This window comes from Achroia grisella, unplaced genomic scaffold (genome assembly GCF_030625045.1).
Source record: "Achroia grisella isolate CSIRO2021 unplaced genomic scaffold, CSIRO_AGI_Agris_v1 utg1573, whole genome shotgun sequence".
NCBI lineage: Eukaryota > Metazoa > Arthropoda > Insecta > Lepidoptera > Pyralidae > Achroia > Achroia grisella.
The window spans coordinates 366,500-391,972 of record NW_026712655.1 but is presented as its reverse complement, the minus strand read 5'-3'; the positions used below and the strand labels follow the sequence as shown (position 1 = coordinate 391,972).

General features: G+C 35.6%; 1 protein-coding gene across 2 annotated transcripts; it reads right to left on the bottom strand.

Moving 5' to 3' along the window:
• Nucleotides 1–1,258: 1,258 nt before the first annotated feature.
• Nucleotides 1,259–23,824, bottom strand: LOC131841157 ((E3-independent) E2 ubiquitin-conjugating enzyme). 2 transcript variants are annotated; one of them, XM_059189415.1, is made up of 24 exons: nucleotides 23,489–23,824; nucleotides 21,374–21,601; nucleotides 20,433–20,675; nucleotides 20,042–20,159; nucleotides 19,745–19,876; nucleotides 19,132–19,268; nucleotides 18,298–18,470; nucleotides 17,595–17,714; nucleotides 16,960–17,161; nucleotides 16,489–16,614; nucleotides 16,042–16,142; nucleotides 15,387–15,609; nucleotides 14,282–14,426; nucleotides 12,814–13,064; nucleotides 12,359–12,448; nucleotides 11,859–12,104; nucleotides 11,236–11,341; nucleotides 10,819–10,924; nucleotides 7,791–7,880; nucleotides 4,435–4,550; nucleotides 3,789–4,021; nucleotides 3,277–3,474; nucleotides 2,397–2,547; nucleotides 1,259–2,217 (listed from the first exon to the last, which is right to left on the bottom strand). In XM_059189415.1, exons 1-24 carry the CDS (start codon nucleotides 23,711–23,713, stop codon nucleotides 1,904–1,906), a joined length of 4,074 nt encoding a protein of 1,357 aa, XP_059045398.1. In that variant the 5' UTR covers nucleotides 23,714–23,824; the 3' UTR covers nucleotides 1,259–1,903. The 2 variants fall into 2 exon arrangements, with proteins under 2 accessions (XP_059045398.1, XP_059045399.1); XM_059189416.1 differs by having other exon boundaries at nucleotides 12,814–13,049.
• Nucleotides 23,825–25,473: the final 1,649 nt, after the last annotated feature.

Genomic DNA, 25,473 nt, shown 5'->3' with positions numbered 1-25,473 from the left:
AAAAACCACCCACACAGACGACATTGCAGTCCGAGGTTTACCTTGGTAATGAGTTATAATAATAATACTGTGTAAGGTTGAAGAATTATTTATTTTATCATCATTATACATAGTTGTCACTTATCTCGCGTACACAAGCGACAAAAGCCTTTCCTAGCTCAATTGACTTTGGCATGAAGTTACATTGTATTGTGCAGCCGCATGGCGGCGCTAGTGGGCAACATTGAATATTATTGTCGGATATACTAAAAGCAGATCAAAGTAACGTTCTTTTAAATTAGATTCTAAACAGTTGTGAACACTCACCGTACTATCACTAGGTGAGCATTGTTAATAATCTCAATATCGTAAAAGCTTTAGAACAATAGCACTAGTAACACTGATATTCTTGTTGGAACGCTAAATATTGTCGATCTAAAACTATAGTGGTACGAAGTGGTTGCCAACTAAATGTTTTAAACGTGTTACCTGTACTTATACGTAAGACCGATCACAGCATAACGATTCTTTAGTACCTAATTGTAACTATTATTGATCTAATTAATTTCGAATGACAAATAATTTAGAATCTTAGCAATAATGAGAAACAATTTTGAGAACCAATTGTTATTGACTAAGTAATTTCAAGTAAACATTATCAACTAAATTAGCATCCTAAAACATTTTCTGTACTGGTTTTCAACACTGGACGATTTTGTTGCTCATAACTTTTAATTACAATGTAAATTAAATAATACCCCGCGGATAAAACAAACATAAAAATTAGATTAAAAATTGTTTATATTTATAACATTACGCACACAAAGGGAAACAAATTAGACATTCATAATACACTCTCCATCCAAATAACTTCTACAAACAATGTACCACAACTACCGTAGAAATATAAATCAACAGGAACAACATCCTATTATATGTTATATTAATTGTCTTTATTATAGCAACAGTATGAGTGTAGCGAAATTCTAATCAGAGCAAGCTTCCTCTTTAAAATATAATTTCAATAAGTACTTGTAAACCTAGAAATTACCACGTTGAATGTTGCATCAAAAGTATAATTACTTTTCAATAAATAAATATTATTAATTATCTATTCATCAATTAAAAAACCTATCATTCACATAAGATTGAACATTTTATTTAGAATTTGGTTTAGTAATAATTCAAACCGGTTACATTCATATTAACTAGCAATATGAATAACAAATTCGATTTACATGCACTCGCCACGATAATACTATAATATAATATAATAAGAAATCGTAATAAGAATTTCAATTTTAATTCGTGAATAAAAAAAATTATATAGAAAATAATAATTAAACCTAACAACGCTCGGCTCGAACATCTATAATATTCCTATAGTCGAAAAGTACATCACAATAAATACTATAACTACAAATATATTTTTTTATCTGTAAAGAGACGTCTCGCGTGTGGAATCGAAACTAGCTTGACTGTCGGTGGCGGTGTACGTGATACAGGTGAATTAACTTAAAGACGTTTATGCGTTTGTAGTATTGTACGATCTGTGGATGAATAAATACACAAAAAAAATATATTTTTGCTATTTTCATAGGTAAAGTTTAGTCATGTACTTCATCAACTCTAATGATAAAAACAACAATCGAGAACCGTGAATTCGTTACCAAGAAAATCATTAAGAACATAATGGCGTCACATTTTTAATGCTCATAAGCGACTGATGCGATAGTGACTCATATAAAATGTCTCTAACTCGTTCATTCCGGTTACGTTGACCGTATACAACACGATTACAAATGCATAAAAGTCTTTACGTAGAATCGCCTGTACGTGATTCGAATAACGCCGACGGTCGGCGCCGAGAGCGTATAAACAACGTATTAAATACTAGTGCTATCTATGGGTGTTACGCGGTCGGCTATAAGGTAGAGGGGGGCACTTGGATGTCGTTGCGGCGGAGCGCGTTGCGGAAGGATTCTAGGGAGGAGCGAAGCGTGAGGCAGAAGCCGCGCGAAGCGGGCAGCAGCGGGAAGTCGGGCGGCGCGGGCGCCTCGTCGGCCACCAGCGCCTCCAGGCGGCGCACCAGCGCGCCCGCCTGCTGCCGCATGTGCTGCAGGATCTCCGCGCGGAACGGCTCCGGCGGCATCATCACCATCTTCGTCATCGACTGCACCAGCTTCAGCAGCACCATTTCGTTGTACATGCGGGAGTTCTCTTTGCCCTGTTGTGTACCTGTTAATTTGTATATAATGTTTACTTTGTTCTATTTAGATGTCGCTTGTGAAGTATATTTAAGTTGGAATTAGTCATAGCGTTAGAGATGATTAAAAATTGTCATGTCGCCAAACAAGGTTCACGAAATAGTCATTGGCTGTGTAATCAATGTAATGCGTTTATATCTAAATACGTACCTTTTTGCTTCTCATAGCCGGCCTCATTGAAGTATGGCTCCGCGTTGAGTATGAGCCCCTGCAGCGACACTATGACCTGCAGTAGCGAGCTGTCCTTGCCCCACACCTCCACGCCGCGGCCCGACCACGTGCCAAGCAGAGACACGCAGACCTACAAACAAACACACAAAATTAAAAACAACGGAGTCAACAGGCGAAACATATTCAAATAAGAAATGATTACAACTCGTCATATTTTGGATATAAAAATTGCTAAACTATCTATTATAATCTGTTACAACGGACACGTCATCATTAAGTCTCCCATACACGAACAATAGATGAATAATCAATAAATCGAATAGATAATCTTAATGATCCATTATCTGTTACAAAATTGGATGCGGTATCACTGCACTCACGCGTCATCAACTATTGATTTTGACATTGAACGGTAATAGAACCTTGAAAATAAATACTGTAATAAATTAATGGTATTGAGTAAAAATGATATATACATCGTAACTACGGCCCTCTGGACACTACAAATTTATTAGAAACATAGTAATCCTAGACCTACATATGCTTATCAAAAATCTGCTGGCTATCATATCCTATATGGTGGTAGCGCACTCATGCATAAACGAAATATCTCCTTTGATAAGTATACACCCTACCCTGACATCCATTCAAACCATCCATCCTATCCAGAGAAAACCATCACTTCCAAGAATATTCTTGAAAGTATATACTTTAGCGAGAAGTGGAGAACTTTGTAAAAGGACGTGCATAGTAGATCTACGTAGGTGCTGCAGGTCTAAAGAACCTGGAAATAGCCCAAGCCCGTCAATAAAAAAGGGGATATTTTATATATATATATATATATGCGTATTCCGGTTACCTTCCCGTCCTCATAAAGGTTGGGGTTGAGCCTGTCGGTGCAGTAGGAGTGGTAGTGGCAGAGCGGCGGCGCGCGCGGGTACTCCCCGCCGAGCTGCACGTCGAACACGAACAGCCCGCCCTCGTACGGGGTCTTGGTGGGGCCGGCGATCATCACCGACAGCAGATCCATGCGGTCCATGTACCCGCGTACCCACACCTGGTTGACCACGTGAAACAATGTCGTGTAAAGATGGCTTAAAAAAAGCTAGAACGCCACGCAGTGATCTAACTATTTAGCACACCGCCTTACATCCGATGGTCGCGGGTTCGATTCCTCGCACGGTATAAACATTTGTATTCAAAAGTTTGATTGTTTGTCTGTTTTCTATGTATATTATGTGTTTATTTACAAAAAAATGTATCTATGTATTTGTATCAATTGTCTAGTACCTATAACAGATGCTCTCCTTATGGTACTTTGGGACTTGCATCGTGTGAATTGTCTACAAGTATTGTTATTGTACTACTCACACCAGGCGGCAGGTCACTCTTGAGCAACTTGATCTCTCGCTTGACAGCCGAGTAGAAGCTTTTTGGCTCCGACGGCTGCAGTATGGAGAGGTGGAAGCGGTGTGCGGCCGGTGCTGACTCGAGCACATAGAACCCTTCGCCGCCCTCGAGCTCTGCGTCCGACTCCGCCTCGGGCTCGGCCTCCACGTCGGCCGCCTCGGCCGTCGCTAGTGGCGCTGTGTCCGTCGTTGCCGCTGAAAAATTGCTGGGTTATACTTTTCAAAGTAATATTTATTATACACAAAAAGCGTCCTGGCTTAGTGGTATACGGCTTTAAATTACGACCAAGCGTTCGCAAGTTCAAATGTGGTCGAAACAAACTATTTGTGTTAATTTATATTTTGACTGACTCTCCCCTGAAATAAACAATGAAATCAAACCAAGAATTAATCCGATAAACTACGGTAGGCTCGTCCTTTTGCTTAATTAAATTAATAATAAACTATTTGTAGTGTTTCCTCAAAATCGTTTATGTTTAAGGTGTTTAAAAGGTTAGGTCTAAAAATCTTAAATGTTTGTATTTTTTCTGTGAGAAGAACAACAAAGAATTTTCTTTTCATTTCATAATATTATCATTTGTTTTTAACAAATATAAATAAATACTCACAAACTCCCTCTATTTTTGGTACTGTAGTGGTTGTGGCGTCTTTGACTTCTCCGGATGATTTATTATCGCCTTTTTCATCTTGATCGGCCATGCTCACTACCAGGGCGCCGTATTGACTAGAAATATATAAAAATATCAATTTATTTGTCCATATACTGTCCTCAGAAAAACACAGTTTATACATGAGAATAAATATGATTAATTACGGGATACGGGTATCTGTTATACCATGCGAGAACATACGAGAATCTCTAACAACTTTATGAGCATATGATCTAGTACATCAGTGTAAAATTCACTGAAATACGTAGAGAAATACAAATATGTACATGTAAGTAATAGTATTAGTAGAAATAATTACAACATTATTACAGAATATCACCAATTACTATGAGTATATACCATGCATAGATATTGTACCTTCACTTATAGAGCTCTAATACATTTAAACAAGACTTAGTTGTAAAGGACTAATTTCTACCGCCCCAAAAACATGTAGAGAATACCCATGAAACTTAATGAAAATGCAAGAAACAAAATTACATTTTTTAAAATATTCATACAAATTTGATAAGGGGCTATCCATAAATTACAATACACGGTTTTCATGACTCTTGCTCACCCCGTTGTTGTTACAACTGGCTATTTGTAACACTGTCTAGTATAATATATGTGACGTTCTTTTATATATATCAATTTTATTCAATACTAGCTGCGATATAGCGACTAATAAAAGTAGCCTAAGTTACTCATTATAATATTAGCTATCTGTGAGTAAAACTACTGGCTGGTCCAGTCGTTTCAGGCACTAGCAAGAGCAAACACACAGACTAACAAAACTATACATAAAAAATGATGTAAGTCCGGTAGATACATTCACGAGCATTTAATGAAAAGCTGTTAATTTGAAATTACAGACACTTCGATTTTATTTATTGATATACATTATGAAGTAATAGTTCAATTTTCATATTTTAATAGTTAAACATTTTTGAAATGTAATGATTTTTAGTCGATTCTCTAACGTAACGTAATTTCTGGAAGACCTCTAACGAATCAACATTTTTTGTATGAAGATTTGAAAAAAAATTCAGATTTTAACTTGGGGAATTAGTTAAGTTTCATGCATACACTAACTTTTGGATTGGTTCACTCTTTACAACTAACCCTGTATACGAGTCCTGTCAATTAAACCGACAAGAATACTATAGCATGATATTATCTACTCACTCTGCATAAGTGAGTACGCATATGTACAAGCAAGAAACACGCATACGTGCGAGCGAGAGACAAATAATTACAGTGGGTATTTCGGTCGTGTTTACAAGGACTAGTACAAAATTACACTACGCAAAACTTACATTAAACAAATGTAGAGAATTACTATGCGACTATTGATTAGTAAAGGTATCGACGTAATACAAAGTAACATTTCGGAAAACAGAGAAATTAAGTTACCACTTTTTACAGAGGATTCTATAGGTAAAAACAAAATATATCGCTACTGTGAACAAATTTTTTACAATACATATAGATATTATGATTCGGAACTGACTTAAATAAAAAAAAATAACAAAAAAAATTCAACTAAAAAAAAATGTTATCGCAATGTCAAGTAAAGAAAAAATAGCAAATATATGCATAATATACTATTTCTACTTATTAGCCGATTTCGCCATTTTGAATATAATTTCTATATATTTAGATTACAGTTTTATCAACTATATGAAATTTATATTAGAACTTCAAATACTGTTATTACTAGATATAATTTATTAAAATAAAAAAAAATATTTCGTATCAAAAATCTTTTCATTTTATCGTAGTTATATAAATACTTATTCGTATAAACATGTTAAAAAGATTTCACTATTACAAGTGAACTCATCTTTAATCGAGACCATAAATAAATACTATATGATATTAAAAAAAAATATGTTCAGAGTATCGAGTGTAATAGTTAAAAAAAAGGTAAAAGGCCAAAACAATACAATATAATAAATGCTGACTAGATTGACAATGATTTGTTTAATATAAGTATTGCGAGACGCTCACTAGGAATTGTCTAGTTGAAAGAATATAAATAGGTTACATAATAGAACGGTGAGTATTAATTTTGGAACATTTGTATTTTCTAATCTTCTATATTTTCCATTTCTGTAAAGGGTACACCCAGCCGAAAGCCATTTTTTATGAAATTAGAATGGCAAACATGCTTACGGCCAACCTGAGGGTAGGAGGCAACCGTCGCCTACATACATGAACAGCACTACGGACATCACGTTATTATATGACACCCGTGATACCTACAGCCGATAATACTCATAAAACTTAATCGTTTTCACCAAAAAACAATGTAGACATGCAAAGAAAAATTATGAATATTTCATACTATACTGATTACGTCCCTACGCAATTTGCATGAAGGTTTCGTAAATAATTTTCAATTTCCACATCACTTCTTAGTGAAACCTAGGTGGTCGAATAATCTAGCAGTATCGTTCGACGTTGGGTTTAAACTTTAAAGCCTGAGATGACGCAAAACCGCCAAGAGTGGTGGTAAAAAGTATCAGGAGGGCTAACTCCAAATAGGGAAATAGTCAGGAGACTAATGATTGCTCCTTGAAGAAAGTGGCTCGTTTTCAATAGTATTCTATCTAGCTTTCGGCTTGGTATTAAACTCTTTACGACTAAGCCTTTATAATACATTTAATACAAAGCATAATATAGCAATTATGTAAAATAAATCCAATAGCTATCGGGCTGACAGTCCACCCAATAGAATTTGACCACCAGGGGCTTCACAAGTAATTATGCGACATCAATGGTACACCCATAGGTTGAAATTACAGAGGACTACTATCGTATAGGAGGTGAAATGTACAAATATATTTAATAAAAGCAGTAGTATATAAAATGACACTACGTAAATATATGTATATAAGAAATTGTGGGACCACAACAGCCAGACACAATATTAGTATAACATTATAATAACTACATTGCACATGAATCAATGTATGATGTAATATTATAAATGAACAATATGCAAAAATAAATATAACATACATTAAAAAAATAATTTGGAAAACCGTATATGATATTCAACATTAACAACAGTAATAAGATTATTATTTTTTTCATTTAAGAACGAATTCTTAATTAATAATAATTTAATTTAATTCGTTCTTAAATTTTCATTTAAGAACGAATTCTTAATTGTTTAAAGTGTTAGAAATAAAACGCGAAACATTCTAGAAATTCATATCATTACTTTTCAAGAACCTAATATCACATACAGTATCCCGAGCAACAAAAATGAAAGGGGAGGTATCAAAATAAAAATGGAGGCTCACACTGAAAAGTGGTAGGGTAACTTCTCCTCTGTCGCGGTTTGTGTTTTCATTAAGCTGTTAAGGAATTCGGCCAGTTCTTGGGGCCTTCTCCTGTGGAAGACAACACAGCTTTTATTTACCGATTAATCGAATACTAACGAAATGTACAACAATTATATCTTCCACGCTGTTATATTTCTTATATTTTCATAATCGCCGTAAAAAACACATTTTGAATTAATTCATAACAAAATAAAATACAGTACATAAGTGGAGACCTTTTCCGTTTGTTGTGCATAGATAAAAACGGATATAAATTAATATTTGCTCTATTATTTCCATAATTACACATTATTACGACGCAATAAATATGTATAGACTGTTAAATAAGAGAAAACGGAAATATCCTAAGAATATATACAGACAAAAACAACTAGGAACCTTTCCAGGCGTGAAAAAGCATTTGTATGGTGGGAGCGATGGATTCCATAACCACTTCCATCAGGTGGCTATGGAGTGAGTATTGAACTTGTGACTATTGAGACAATAAAATAAAAATATTTTAAATGTTAAGTGAGTAATGTTGTTATGCGTTATTTAACTTCACATAAGCAATATTATAACATTTATGAAGTGATTTTCGTATTTTGGACGTTAGTACTATTATAATCATTTCGATTGCAATAGAATTTTATTAATTTCTTATACAATTATGACGTCATAAATACATATGTGTACTCAAATACAACTTAATAAGATCTACATTATATATAGCAAACTGAAGTATCCATTCAGTGAATTTATTCAGCATCATGTCCAGGATTGAAAACACATTGGTCACTAAAGAACGTATATATGTATATTGGTAGCTAAAGAATTCATATATTATATATAAATTAATTATATGTTTGTTAATTACATACACACATAGAGCAAGATCCTAGACCTGCATCAGAATTAGCGTAATTAAAATTGAGTCTGTGGGATTTTTAGACAGATTTTAGAATTTTAGATTCGTAGATCTGACTGGTTATTTTTTTAATCGTTTTAAAATAGCTGTCTGGTTTCATAATATATAAATCACACATAAACAAATAACGAATGTTAACATTTTTTGTTTACACCGTCAGTACCTAATGCCTGGTAAATGGCCGTCTGGTCAAACTAGCGAGTAAGCATACAATATTACAAGAGTAGATTAGTATCTATTGATTAATCACGCTAGTGCATAATTCAATCATTACACATTTCTTTCATCATAACATAAGTGGCCGCTGGCTAGCCAGGGATCTTGGTCTAATTCTTTCGTAATTATTACATATTAGCTACTCGCCCCGGCTTCGCACGGGTGTACATATATTATATATATAAACCTACAATCACTCTATTTAAAAAAACTGTTTCATAATTCGTTGCGTAGTTTTTAAAGATTTAAGCATACATAGAGACGGACAGACAGCGACTTTGTTTTATACTATGTAATAATTATGATTTAATATGCCTGCCGTTTAGTATATACCGTTGTAGCGGTTTCTTCGTCAACACCTTTATTGGTCTATACTATTATTTCATCTATGGTATTACATTCAAAATATTAATAATCTATATTTAATTTCATATTAGACAAAATGTTGATGTTAAAATGAGGAAAATCGATTCAGTAACCACTGCAACGATACATTAAAATTTTTCACTGGTTAACATTATGAACATTATTCCAGTGTTACATAGGTAGATATTATATAAATATTAGCAAACCTACAGGTATACATTGTTTTGCAATATATATATTCCTGAATAGGATCGCCGTTATCGCGTTGGGGTATAAAAAAATAGCCTACGACAATTCAGACCTACCAAATGTCAAACAGTTTCGGATGAGTACGAGGACGTACACGATATTGTATCTAGTAGATATTCAAAATCCACAAAATTATGACCCTGTGGTCATAATTGACGAACTCGGTGGTCTAGCGGTCTAGCACACCGCTTTACGACCATGGCCGCGGGTTCGATTCCTCGCACGGCACAAACATTTGTATTCATGAGTATGATTGTTTGTATCGGTCTGGGTGTTTTCTATGTATAATATGTATGTATTTACAAAAAAAAAATATGAATATGTATCAGTTATCTAGTACCCATAACACAAGTTTTAGCTAGCTTAACTTGGGTCTAGATGGAGCTGTGTGAATTCTCCTGAGATTATTATTATATATTATAATTTAGGTGAAGTCGGGGCGGCCCAATAATTGTTTATAAAAATAATAATTATACATGTTTAGTTGTCAATACATTTACACTGTGAATCTGTATGCAGCTTTAAGGTATCTACAATTATGGAATGGTTATGAATATGAATGACATTTATATAAATGGCGATCAATCAATCGTTACTTTAAATAGATTGAAATCGATTTATCAGTAGCAGTTACATGACTCACAATTGCAATTATGCCACACAATCAAGTTGAGTACACATATAATCATGAAATTCTAATTGGAAACTAATAAAGTTTGTTACTTATTTTGTAAAATCAGTTCATGATAATTTAGCTTGCATTATATTGAAAACTACATTTCCTGCCTTTTTCATACTTTTGAATACACTAGCAATTTATTAATTCCATATTTCGTAATAAAGGAAAGGACTGACATCGTTATCGATTTATTTGCTTTAGATTTGATTAAGTTCGTTTTTTAAAATAACAGTACAAAAGTGGATTGGTATGAATTAGACATACGACTTGATACAGAGTAGTTACTGGGGCCCAGATGTGTAATTAACATTTGTCGATTGTAATGGATTAAAATCTACATTTTTGCAGTTATGTATGGAGTATTTTACAGTTGCAATTGCGAACCATACCACTAAACTCGCATTTGCAACTCGTTCAGAATCATAGAAATTAGACTTCTGTTTCACAGCTAGCGCTTATTACATTTAGACCTATCAGTTGTAGGACTACTATTGATTGTATAAACCTAATTAATACAATAAACTTTATTATTATTATGAGTATTAGAAATGAAATGGGTGCATACATACCGGCTGACTTCTGCGTGAGCTTTGACAAGTTGCGTGTGGATGAGCGAGCACAGCTTATAGCACACGTTGCGAGTCGTACCATCAACATCAGCGCCCTCCACACCCGCTGTAAATGATGTCAATTCAACGTAAATATTATCATTTTTGTACGTATAATAATAGACCTCGGCGGTGTAGCGGCTTAGTGTAAGGCTCTTTAAATTCCGCACGATTTAAACATTAGTATTTACGAACTTATTTTCAGACAAATTTTCATCCTGTATTTCATTATTTGACATAAAAGATAGCCTACATGTTCATATTAAATTTAACAAAGAGATATTTTCTAATTTATAATAAGTAGTATGGATATGTAATATACATAAGTATCAGTTTTCTAAATAACAATAATAATAAATACTGTCTGATGTAACTTACGATTTTCAGTAGTAGCATTTTCTTGTAATATATTATTTTCTGATCCAGATGCTTGGTTAGACTCCAAATTCAGATGTAATTGTTTCTTAGGCGTTGCACTTTCAACCTAGAAAGTATGGATTGTTTTTATTTAGATAGTTTTAATGCCAGATGGATATATTCTACACCGTTGTACCTTTGCCTCATCAAACTCTGCTAAGCCTGCTTTGCAAGTTGTGTTTTGACTTCAAGATAAGTAAGTGTAAGATACAAGAGAGTGCATTCTAGAGTATATTACTTGTACTAATTATGTTCTCAGTCTTTAGGAATGGCAATGCATAAGAGTATCATGTGCAACACAACATATTAGGTACATACATGTATGCGCTCTCATCGATAGGGAATTCATCCACATACGCTGGAACCTAAGCGGTCTCGCACGGTGAGGTTTCAGAGGAGCTTCCTATCGCATAGTATAGGATTATGGAACGAATTTTCTGCCGACATTTTCTCGAGAGACTACCGGTTGGGTATCTGTCTCTCCTATTTCAGCCGCCCATAACGGAGCAGCAGCTTACTTCACATTCCCACTACTAAAAAAAAATTATAACAGACATATGTATGTATATGACATCGCGACCGACCTCCATAGGCTCGACGGTGACGTTGGCAGTGATGACCGTGTCGGCGGACGCGTCGTCGTCCACGAGCATGGCGGCGTGGGAGTGGTGGGAGTGGTGGGAGTGGTGCGCGTGGTGCGCGTGGTGCGCGTGGTGCGCGGAGTCGGGCGGGTCCGCGGGCGCGAACAGCCGCGCCAGCTGCTCGTGCACGCGCCGCTCCCCCGCGCGAGGCGTGCTCGCACCGCGCTCGCGCACTCGCTCTAGCAGACCCTATGTACACGGCCGTAGAGAATGAGTACACGAGCGAACGAGTTGGAGCACTAGCTCTACCGGACCCTACGTACAGAACCCTATACAATATATACACAAGTCATAATACTAATATCTAATTTGCCGATTGAGATAGTACTCAAAGTTACACATGCTGGTTTACAATTCTATCTTCACAGTTTTCTTACTTATATCAGAAACATGTAATTAAATTACTTTAAGATAATAATTAAATTTAATAAACAAAATCTTACCAGAAAGTGATCTTCATGGAAGAACGAAGTGCCCATGAGACGATCCAAAAACCGGCAGTCTTTATATAAATTTAATAGTTTACGCATTATCTGAAACATATTAACAATCCCAGTCATTACAACAGCCATTCTCCTATTTACATGTTCATTACTTAAATAAAATCAAATAATTTATACTAATAAAAACTCAATAATATACATAATATAAAATAATACGCAAAAGTAGCGTATTATAAAACAATACAATTACAGAAAAAAGAAATCAAAATTAAATCCTGTTAAAGTACTAATTATTCACTGTAATCGGACTTATAAATACAATTTATTCTTCGTTTCAATTGGACGTAAGATATGACTATTACTTGCTAAGTAATAGTCATATCTTAAGTCCAACAGTACTAATTGTATATGTGATGAATTATACGTTATCCGCAACATAGGTGTCTAATGTTTACCTCCTGGCTCTGCAAGGTGGGATGCTTGGCGAACATCTCCTCTAGACGGCGCATGGCGACCCGTCCACGCTCGATGTGCGCGGCCACGCGCGGCTCCAGCAGGCGCGGCACGGCGGCCCCGGGCGCGGCGGGCGCGGCGGGGGCTCCGCTGCCGGCCGCCGCTGCAGCCGCCGGGGCCGCCGGGGCCGCCGGGGCCTCCACCGCCACCGCCTCTTGCCGCATCGGGTTCGCGAACACTGTACACAAACCCCCTAACGACTTGAATATTATTCTGTTATCACGTCACCCGGCCGGTATCTTTACTATGTACAAAGTCGTCTGCGCCGCTCCGATCTTTCAAATCTTCAATTTAATGCATTGTTTTGTTTTCGTTTATATGATATAATAATTTATATGCTACTGTAATACAGTATAATTCATATATAACTACTAACCTATTTTAGCGACGATAATGTTTAATCAAGTTAGGTTTTATAGTAAGGACCCAAGAAAATATAACCGCTTAGTGCGACTTTGGTTTAAGCGATCATCTGCTTATAGCAATCATATTTACGATAATATGTCCCGTTAAAACGACGCGCAATGTTTTGTTTAAACAACCTACAAACAAATACCTCGTCTTATTGGCCCCGCGCGCTTAGTAATTTGTTACAGAGGCGTGAATCACAGTTACTGTTTGTCATCGTTTATGACAAGTTCAACAACCTTAACAAAATGAGTTCTGTGAAGCTAAAAGTGTTTTATAATTGAATAAAGAAAGTGCAATATTACATAGATTAGAAGCCGGTGAAACAAATGCAACCCTCGCAAAGAACTATTAAAATAAAGCACCCATCAAGATTCCTATAAACTATTTTATTTAACTAAATAGGAAAATCATACATTCATTTATATGTATGTATATATGTTAAGAAATAATCCTGTTGTTTTGTGCTTTATCCGGTTAGCATGACATGATATTGCAAGTCCTTTGAAGGTTGTTATATCCGGATTCTACTGTGATTGTTATTCTATTCTTAACAGTTTTTTTGTAACAAACATACTTTATTGCATAAGTTCCTACATTTAGTGGTCGCACTTGCAAGTATTTATGCACCGATTGTAGTTGGAACATACGATGCGACGCATTCATTGCCTCAACGACACGATTTATTTTATTTATAAGTATACCCTATATTAGTCTTATTTTTTTCATTCAACTCTTAAGAATCGTATAGCATGTTTTCTTTAGGTGGGCAATGGTGTCTGAGATACAGGCTAGGCCTAGTTTAGACACTACTGCACTGTACTTGATATTAAATAGTTTTATGAACTATTGTATATATATAAAATAATATAGATATATAACCTTAGTTAAGTCTCTTTTGTATTTGTTTTTTTTTTTTTTGCACAATAAAGTTATTATTATTATTCTATTGTATGTGTGTACGCAGACGACTTTGTACAGCTTGTAGTATGGGGACGGTACCCTGGTGGTGGTCGTGGTCGGCGGGCGGCTCGAGTCTGTCTGCGGGGTCGGGCTCGTGCGCGGAGCTCTGCGTCTCCCACGAGTCCTCGGAGCCCGACCCGTCCGAGCCCCACAGCTCGCCCTCCTCCGAGTCGTACTCGCCCACCTACGTCACCAGTCCACACATATTATAACATAAAATTCTCGTGTCACAGGTTTCGTGTTTATACTCCTCCGAAACGGTTTGACCGATTTTTATGAAATTTTATATGTATATTCAGTAGGTCTGAGAATAGGTTTATAATTAATTTTTATACCCCTAAATGTTAAGGGTGACTGCCCCCAAAATTACACACAATAAAAATACATACAACCCTAAATTATAACCCTTCTATCACCAACCCCTATTTTTTAATAACGATATTAATTTATATGGCAAAACAACTTTTACCGGGTCAGCTAGTACATTATAACTTAATGTATTTATAATTATTTGATTTAACTCCGCTATAATTAGCATGTATGAGATAACAAACATTCAGAGCGGAAACCTGACTACCGTTACGATCTTCTGTAATAGTGATCAAATTCCGACCATTATTGAGTCTACACTTATATTGCTAATTGTAACGGAGTTGAAAAAAATAATATTAATCCATTAAGTAGTAAAACGGATTTCCGCAAAATAACACCTAATTCGATTAATTACATACATTATTTTCAAAGTCAATGTCAAAATCATTTTTAAACATTCGTGTTTAATATACATTATTTATAATGTTAACCGGATCTTTATTTACCGTAAAAATATTCATATTAAGACCTATTATAAGAATTATCTAGAAAATTTTATAAAAAAAATCCAGTTGAGTTCGTCGCAAAAAATACTTGCCTGGTCGTTGTGAGTCGCAACTGTAATGTCAGATCATCAGCGGAACGCTCATTGAACAATGTAATATACGTTACATTGTCCAAAGTATGTTGGATGTTCTGTTTATTTTAACATAAAATAGCTTAGGCCTTATGAGAATTGTAGGTCTCCCCTAAACTTCTACTTGTTAACAATTACATAATCTGCTCTTTATTATTGTAAAAGAATTTAGTGCAAATACAAGAAATTCCTTACCTTGTATAGATCCTGTGGCCAGCACATGCTGGTGTGGCCATCCACCCACCAGACCTTGACGCGGCCAGTTGGGAAGTTATCGATGACCTGCCCAGCGGTGCAGTTCGCATCCTCGCCGGTGAAATTGGCGACTCGGATGACCACCGTCCCGGGTCGGTACTGGAAGTCCGGATGGTCCTTCAGGTCGTAGACGCTCATCTCGCTTTCGTGCAGCATCTGAGGACTGTGCGGAGAATATAAAACTTTTGAAATTCAACTCTTGACATAAAAAAACATGCCTTACGTGCAAAGTGTCTATATTTTGTTATATGTTATTGGAATGGCAAACAAGCCGATGTTCCACATCATGGTAGCCGTGACCTATATACAAGAACACCACGGAGATCACATCATGTGACACCCGAGATATCACCAATGCGTTGCTATTCTAGAATATTAAGATGTCACACATCTTATCCTATAATATCACTGACCAATCTAATCATACATCTGATCAAATCCAATCAAAATTTTAGTCAAACAAGTGAACGTGTAGGGGCGTAACGAGTCTGTCCATACTGTCATAGAAAAACTAATGGGCTCTAGTATGGCAATCTGTGTTTATTTCGACGGGAATAGGGTTTTATTTTCAATACCAGTGATTATATATACGTACACGGGCTCGTCCGCGCTGGTGTAGGTCCGGTACCAGTGCACGATGGCTGTACGGCCGTGATGGTCGACGCGCTGCACTACGCCATATTCTCTGTGCTTTAGCTGTTGCCACGGGTAAAAAAACAAACAATTAAAATAATGTTTTGAGACGATGTCAGTGATGTAGTAGTTAAGAGTCTTAACTTGCAAGAGTCGCGGGTTTGATATCCACAAAATACAAACATTCATAATAGTAATCTTTGTTTGGAAGTAAAGTAGTTTATAACAAAGGACGTAAACAACAGCGTATTCATTCTATTTTGGCATGTGTAGTACAGGGAAATTGATAATCTCCTTATTTTTTTAATCGGTTAAAAATACTTAATATTATGTATTCCTATGTTTGTAGTTTTTTAAAAAGACCACCATTTATCATGGTCAGTTTGTCTACCACTCTCAGTGTACATACCTGTTGGTTCTCTTCAATATTGGCTGCGCCGCTGACTACGAAATCACCTGGGAAGCACTCCTGTCCATCTAAGTGGTGTATCGGATACAGTTGGGTTGATGGTATACCCATCTCTATGGTTCCATCCTGTTAAAAGAAGTTATTACATTTATGGACATTATCTAAATTATACACATTAATATTGTAATAGTATTTAATTTCAAAATTGATTAACTGATTGTTGTATTTAGATGTGAGTATAGAGAGAGAGTTCCAAATGGTGTGAGTGTGGGGTGTGAGTATAGTGTGGTGTGAGTATAGTGTGGTGTGAGTATAGTGTGGTGTGAGTTGTAGTGTGCAGTGCGGCGAGTGGTGCTAAAGCTACGTGCCAGACGACGTAAGCATAGCTGGTGGTGTGCAGCGTCAGCGACGTGTGGTGTGAGTGTTGGGTGTGGTGCGAGTGTGGCGTGTGGGGTGCGGTGCGAGTGGTACCTGCCAGACGACGTTGGCGCGGCTGGTGGTGTGCAGCGTCTCGACGACGACGCGGTCCGCTAGTCGGGGCGGCGGCGGCGGGGGCGCGCGCCTCACTGCCCGCTTGAGTCGCTTGCCGCGCAGCAGGCGCACGGCCAGCTGCGGCGACCGCTTGCCGCGTTGCGACGCCGCTGACGAACACCGTGACGACCACGTCGCGCCGCTGTGCACGCATTTAATTCACTCCATAAACAAACATACACTGTCCCGCCCGGGGTACTATACTGAGTGACTGCTTGTTCGGAGCAAATCAGTCTATATACGCTCCGAAGTAAAAGGATTGAGCTAGAATTACAAAAAGAAAGAAGCGATTTCGACTTTCTGTAACAATACAGTGTGTCAGTCAGTAGTCACGATGCGATAGTTACGGAAGGTATTCACAGAACGAACGCCGTAGGTAAAGCGTAAGATAACTCGGGGAGCTCTAAAAATTTCGGGATACAAAGCCGATAGAATATACTCTCTTTGTCCAAAACCAATTAATATCTAATACAGATCCAGATCCTAGCACCGTAGGTCCTATATGTATAACTATTATGTCAATTATTTTATTAGAAATTGTTGCAACGAGCCAACATATAAATATATTGATTTACCTATCAGTATCACTGCCATCGCTGCTGGTGTTCTCCCAATTGTCTGAGTCATCATCATTGCCCTCAGAACACTTGCTGTCACCATTTAGCAGCGAGCTATCTTCCTTTGTCGGCTCTGGGCTGTGGATCATTCAATTTGATTAGATTTTGGTAACAACTTTTGGGTTTAAAGAATATATAAAATTGTAAGAGTGAAAGTGAACATGTTTGTCCATTTGGTATATTAGTACCTAAATGACTGTCATTTGTTCTGAAGTTTGGATAGACCACTTTTTAGTCAAGTTAATCATCACATTCCATGATGTTCATGAAGATGCGTAAAGCATTATCTTAACTATTACACATTTGTTTTTTCTAAATAAAGTAAATTTGTTAGTTTTAAAAAATATATACCCGTGTTTCCAAACAGACTCGTCGTTTACACCTATTTCAGCCGCCAAGCAGCTTGCTCTGTAAGATGTGCATCGGTTGTAGGGTGTGATGAGGCAGTGTAATTAAAGGATAAGAGATACGACATCTAAGCCCTCTAGAAAAGCTATCCATGACTGTCAAACAGGATGTCAGAAATGCTGTTCTTGTTAATAGGCGACGGTTACCACTTACCATCAGGTGAGGCATTAGGTTGTTTGCCATTAAATTACATAAAAAAGTTATGACAAACCTTAGTATGTTATTGTAATAGTATTACAATTTTATATTATACCTGATGCCCGAGTCGTTTTTCTCCTCGGTCGCGGTATCTTCTTGGCTGCTGGCCATTGGCAGTGATATATCTCCGCTGGGCTCGATCTTGATACTGGGGCAGTTTGTGTCCGCCTTTAGAGCTTCTTCTAGGCATTCCAACTTGTCATCTGACGCGTCTACCTCCATTTCAGTCTGTTTACATATTCAAAGCATATTTCAATCAATAATAATCATTTAATTTCATGTATATTCATATTATATTACTAGCTGTGCCCGCGGTTTCAACCGCATGAAATTTATAGCCTATATGTTATTCTGATGTATAAGCAACATTACTGTAAAGCAGTGATTACCATTGATTAAGTGATCTATGTATATCGACCCCCAGGGGTCTGTAAAAAATTACAAGGGGTATACGACATCGGTCATATTGTTATTTTTACTTTATGTTAATATTGTATTTTTTACATTGCACTGAATAAAATATACAGTTAGAAATTTACAAAAAATAAATACCAGGTAAGAATGGGGGGTCTACTCAAAATCGAAAAATATGGCAAAAAAACACACGAAAAAGTTTGGGAACCTCTGTTCGTCTGAAGTTTCATCGAAATCCGTTCAGTAGTTTTTGCATGTAAGAGTAACAAACATCCAGCCATACTTACAAACTTTCGCTTTTATAATATTAAAATTAATAAGATACAGAAGAAAGATTAGAGCTCTAGTTTGTAAACTGAAAATTTGTCAAAATTTGTAATTTTTAAATAAACAGCCACAAAATGTTTTAAGTAAACAATAAGCCAATAAACTTTTGTTATTTGTTTTGTACATAGAAAGTAGTAAAATTACTTACATCCACAGACTTAGGTTTACGGTGTGACGATGCTCTCTTTTTGGGTCTGGACGGCATATGATCGGTAGAGTTAGTCTCAGATTTAGATAATTTCTTAGTTGGCCGGGTTTGTTTCCGAAGATTCCTATAGTGTTTACCTGTAATAATAAATGTCAAATATTATTAATATAAGAACAGTGCATATCTAATAATCTAAATGCATTAGGCAATAGTTTTGTATAATATATAAATTGGTTGTATCTCTCATTCATAAGGTCTAACTCGCTAGAATTTCCACCCTTATAAAAAAACAGAGCTGGTGTTTTTAGGTATGCAGAACGTCAGTGATACTAATTAAACTAAACATAGTTCTCAAAGAAGTAAAGTGGAAACTTTTAAAACCTTTATACAAATTATGTGTGTTAGTGACCAAAAATTTATTATGTTCCACACAATATGTACATTACAGTAGTATCCTGATAATACCAGAACTGTCCTAAGTAATTTACTTTGGACATTTCTGATATTATCAATTTTGGGTAGTATTACGTGGATAAGGTACTCTAATAACTTTCATGTACTGAAAGCAACATTTGTATTATATGCATAGATTAATTAATTAATAATTTCATACTTTGCTGTTTCCTCCATTGCTTCTTGCTGATAAATGTATCGTCTGGACCAATGGTGAGGAAGTTGCGATCACCGACTTGAAGAGTGCATGGTTCAAACACGTTGAGCAACTTGAGATTTTTAAGATCTTCACCTGTATAAAAAAATACTTTAACACAAGTCATAGTAAAATTAAATACATAAATCATTAATATATCAGGATAATTCACACAGTATCATCTAGTCCCAAGCTAAGAGCTTTGCCATGGGTACTGGACAACTGATATCAATATAGGGATACAGTTGTAAAAAGACCCACCTTCTACGAGGAATTTAGGTTGAGCAGGGGTGGCTGTCGCGTCCGCTACATGGGTGCAGAGGGCTCGGCACTGCCAGTGTACACTCACGCTTTCAGTCACCACCGCTTCCACCGTGAACTGTAATCAAACAAGTTATATTTGAAAGAACGAATTTAGATAATTACAATATCTTGAGTTATTACAAATGGACACTCAACACTCAATCAATCAGAATATGAACACAACACAAACATATATTAAACATAATGTCTATGCAAATAGTAAGTAGTAAATAGTAGTAGTAGAGAAATTTTGCTATATTATGTATCCCACAAGAAACAGAGAAGAATAAATATAAATAAAAAAAAACATTGCCAAATATGGTATATTGTAAATAATATTATTACATACCTTATGATCATGCATCTTGTGCTTTCTTGCAGCTTTCATCTCTTTTGTCATGTGAAGCCAGTTAGCATTGTCCAAGGAACCGAGTGGACCGTACACTACTTGGCCAGGGTAGAACTCTGACGAAGAATATGGTGTGGAGCGACGGCGACGCATTGAGTAATCTTCTAGAGGACAACTGTCGAGGTCGGGGTACTCGAGACGGGAACCATCAGCGGAAACCAGCCGCAATTTACTGTGGACTGCCTGTTGAAACAATTAAACAGTTTTTTTATAACTGGAATAAGAAACATGCTGAGGGCTCACATGATACTAAGTGGTAACTGTCGCCCCACAGGTATAAAGGGCGCAACAAATTATGTCATCACATCATGCCCATCATACTGTTTTATGCATTAATGCCATTCTAGAGACAATATACCTAAGATGTTATACCTATAGACAATATACCTAAAATGTGCCATGTAACTTCATTACCATACCTCAACCTGTTTTGCAACTGGCTGAAATAGATGAGACAGAGATGCTCATGTAGATGTCTATGTGCAAACTAAAGCCTACCATCCACCTACCTATGTAATGGAGTTGAAACATGGCCATGTTACAATAACAGTTGTATGTGTGCAATGCAATAGTCATTTCATTTCATTAATAAAGATAAGCCTTAGTTTAGATTAGCCTTAACTCAACTGATGAAACACTCAATACAAGTCAGACTATTAACTTATCCATACTATGTAGAAATCTGTTTGTCACTTTATTACATTTTCACCACTAAACAGGTAAAAAAAATCTTATTATTGGAACTCAATGTGGAGATACAATTGTATCATGAGTACATCATGCAAGAGACCAACAGATTCTAATATAATATTATAGCCATTACCCAACATGTAATAATCTAGAACATAGTAACCTAAATTTTAATTGTTTATAATATATACCTTTGAAGTTCCAACCCAAGATTCAAGGCACACTGCGAGGTCGGGAGTGAACTCTTCTAACGGTTGCAGCCTCTCACTGGCTACACTTGGAATCACATGCTTAGTTCCAACTATTTGTAGGGCGGCAGTCATTACAATGTCTCTGCAGTAACCTCTCTGTGTATCCTTGCCAGCAATAAGCCGGCGGACTACATCGCCTGGCATTAGTGAGCGATCAGCTAGTCCGACCTGCAATAAAAAAAAATGGTTTTATATTAACAACAACAATTATGAAATCTTATGGGGGATAGGGGATTGTTAGTTTGTAGCAAAGTACCATGTCAGATTGACCTCCATGCGGTTCTCCCTGGAAATTATGATAAATTCACAAGGAATTTGTCATGTATGCCCCTCCAGCGTATACCGTTAGCGCAGGTAGGTGTAGTATTCTGATAAAGTACTATTAAAATAATTAATAAATAAAATAAAGTACTTTAATACTTATAACAAAATAAAATAATACTTAATCAATTTTAAAAACTCTTTCTCTTACAGTAAGAGCAATGACAAATTTTATTAAAAATAAAAGGTAACCGATAATGTTATTTATGTCAAATTGAGAGGAAGAGAGGACCCTATTGCTACTAATAAACTATCAAATTGATCTCCACTTAGTTGTCCCGTGTAAACCATTATATTTAGTTGCTGTGAAAAATTGAACTAACTTATGGGCTAATTGACTTGACTCCGGGCTAATATGGTATCCTCTACTGGTATTCCATCAACATAATGATGAATGTTAAATGGTACACTTAAGCGCAGGCAGTTTAAGTGTACCATTCAATATTCATCCATTAATAATTAAACTATGCATAATTATATAGGGGCTTTATACAATACAATATTAATATTTGTGTATAATATTGTATTACTTTTTGTAAGATTATGTTAATGGGTAATTATCATTTTTTATTAGAGAACTAATTTACACAGCAAGATAAGATAAGTGAAATAACAGTATATCTCTAAAAGTATAGGGGATTCCCCACAATTCAGATAAATACAAAAAAAAATTTAAATCTAATATTATAAGAGTTGAACAGAAATGCACCGCACCCATGCAAAGCTAAGATAGGCCACTAGTCAAATGAGAAGTTAAAAATCAAAAGTTCTTTGACAATCATTGTTTGATAGATGCATAGAGCTTTTGCTAACCACCGAATGAAAATTGATCCTTGTCATAAATAAATGTCAGACACTCATTCAAAAATATTTTACATCTCAAGCAATACAAATGTAAGTATATATCCAAACGTATAAATATAAGCTTAATTCATTTTAGTAGGTATGAAAAACTAACCCAAAAAACTAATATTAAAATTACATTTAAATCTGTTTAACCAGCTCAGCTCTGTGCAAATTTACTTGCAATAGAATTTTTATAGAGTTATTCCAAATTTATTTAGTTAAGATAGGTTATCATAAACAAAAAAGAAGCAAATTTGAAAGATGTAACATATATTGATGCCTAAACAGTCAGTGTCACATTTTTATTACGTACAGCATGATACCTGAGAAGTTAATTGTCAATAATTTACTATCACAATACATTATAATACTAATACTCTAAATTAAAAAGAAATTACTGGTAACAAAAAGATGATAAGATTAAATTTGACAAATGAAAAATTATAATGATTCCATATAAATCTTAAATCAATATGAAATTAAAATTTTATGACTACAGAGGGCAATTACTATAGAAATATCAATGCCAACAAAATAAGTGATTTTTATATATTGTTGTAATTGAAAAGTTCATCAACTTGGCTTTTCTCCAATTTCATAAATTAACAATTTTATCAGACAACAAATTATTCTAATTGATTTTAAATAGTAGGAACTATAAAACACTGCAATTATTATTCTACCCTCAAGGGACAAGTTATCAATTTGAATACCATCAATTTAGATAATCCTGTACCCTGTGAACCCTAATTTCGAGGTAGGGGTTGTTGTACATAATAGAAATTTATTTTTCTGCAATAGACAATAGTTCACCACCATTAAGTGCTAAAACATGACTGCAATTGAATGTTAAAAGGCAGCGCCTTTCTGGAAGGTGAACTTGCTTACCGTCTTTTCGGATATGACCCGTTCAGTGCCGGAGGGGTGCCATACAACACGAATTTCGCCTTTTTGTACAGCTGCTTCAATGTCGCTCTCTTGATCGCTCGAGATGCCTTCATAGTTTTCAAGTACGAGACCGAAGACGACTTGACCACGGTTGTTGATTTTATAGACTTCATCCTCATAAAAATACTGAAAGTCTGTCGGCGAACCTGGATTTTGCCCCGCCATATTGACGGGAATTATCTTAGGACACAAATAATTTTGTTTTTTACGTGATTATGTTCTTTTTGACAGCTGATTGCAATGTGTGGCGCATGCGTCAATTAATTATGCAACGGAAACGCCATCTTGCGGCGAATGTTATTGCAAAGAAGTATTTATTACGTTCCATTTCACGAAGATGCCAATATCTGTACCACAGATAATAATTGCAGTTAAAATAATATGAGTCAATAATTAATTTAAAAAAATTATAAATTATATTTAAAATTTTGTTAAGTTAAATATAATTTTAAATCAAAGTCACATAAAGGTTGTTCAGGCGTTTCATATTGTGTAAGTAAGTAGGTAATTATCTATATTAAAGCTCAGAATCCCATAATGTAAAATAAAATAGTTATTGAAATTGTAAAAAGAGAACCAGAACCCCAAAGACCCTGCTTTTAGGCCAAAAAATGTGAAAGGCCTCTTAATGTTATATATAAAATTCTCGTGTCACAGTTTTCGTTCCCATACTCCTCCGAAACGGGTTGACCGATTCTCATGAAATTTTGTAAGCGTATTGAGTAGGTCTGAGAATCGGCCAACATCTATTTTTCATCCCCCTTAATGTTAGGGGTAGTCCAACCCTAAATATAATTTTTTATTTTTTAAACAAAATTTTTAGTTTCAATTTTTTTATGATACAACATACAAAAATACATACAATCCTAAATTTTCACCCTTCTATCAGCAACCCCTATTTTTTTATAGCGTTATTAATTTATATGGCAAAACAACGTTTGCTGGGACAGCCAGTATTATATATTGATTTCCTATTTCTAGGTAATTAATATGATTAAAATATCATTATCGAAAGCCACATAGGTTCCATCTCCAGCCGGTAAAACTTGCTGAAGGTAGAATACAAAAATATTACTACGCTAATTATTTAATGTCTATGCCACACACTCTCGGTGAGCACAAGTATTAAAAAGATAGTGCAACATACTGTACATCACTATCCTGGCAGTAGTAATAATCTTTATTTGTCAATCATCGTATAATTAATGACAAGAAAAGATGTTGAACTGCGTAGGTACCTACCTACAAGTAAATGTTATCTAGTTATATACTGTTTCTCATAGGAATGAACAGTGAAAAAAAATCAGGATTGACTTAAAATTTATAATTGTTAGTAAAACTTCAACATCTTTATTTCAATTTTTATTTAAGTAACAAATTTGAACAGGTTCTTTTTATATGAACAGTACTACTACATTGAAAGCTTATAAGCAATCTTAATAAAAAGTGATCACCGTCGCCTCTAGACATGTACGGTGTAATGGACCCCACAAAATATATTTGGCATTATCTAAGACTGTTTCATCGAGGTGGACCTTGTATAAACTCGTTTGCGTGACTGTTTCAGCCGCTAAGCAGTTTCCTTTGTAGTCAGTGTTTCGGTTGTAGGATGAGAACGCGATAGGTTAGGTGATAGGTTTGCCATGTGCACTTTATATATTGAGTTTTTAAGATTAAGTTTTAAGTTTAGTCAGTGTAATTATAGGATTAGAGGCATAACATTTTAGTTCTCAGGACTGGCAAAGCTTGATTGGTATAACGTCACATGTTAACGTGACGTCTGTCCTTAAATAAATAGACGACGCAATGGTTACTTCTTACCTACCGTTAACTTGTTTAACATTCCAATTCTGTTATGTCCTATGTGCAAATTTTTGCAACTATTCAATTCAGAAAACAAAACAAATAAATTATCCTTGTTTACG

Bases quoted from the DNA above. Each gene is read 5' to 3' on its own strand.
- LOC131841157 (XM_059189415.1), bottom strand. From the start codon at position 23,713: ATGGCGGGGCAAAATCCAGGTTCGCCGACAGACTTTCAGTATTTTTAT. The intron at 18,471-19,131 runs GTAAGTAATTTT...ATATGTAAACAG, and splicing joins GTAAACCTAAGTCTGTGGAT to ACTGAAATGGAGGTAGACGC. The intron at 3,475-3,788 runs GTGAGTAGTACA...GTGGTCAACCAG, and splicing joins AGAGTGACCTGCCGCCTGGT to GTGTGGGTACGCGGGTACAT.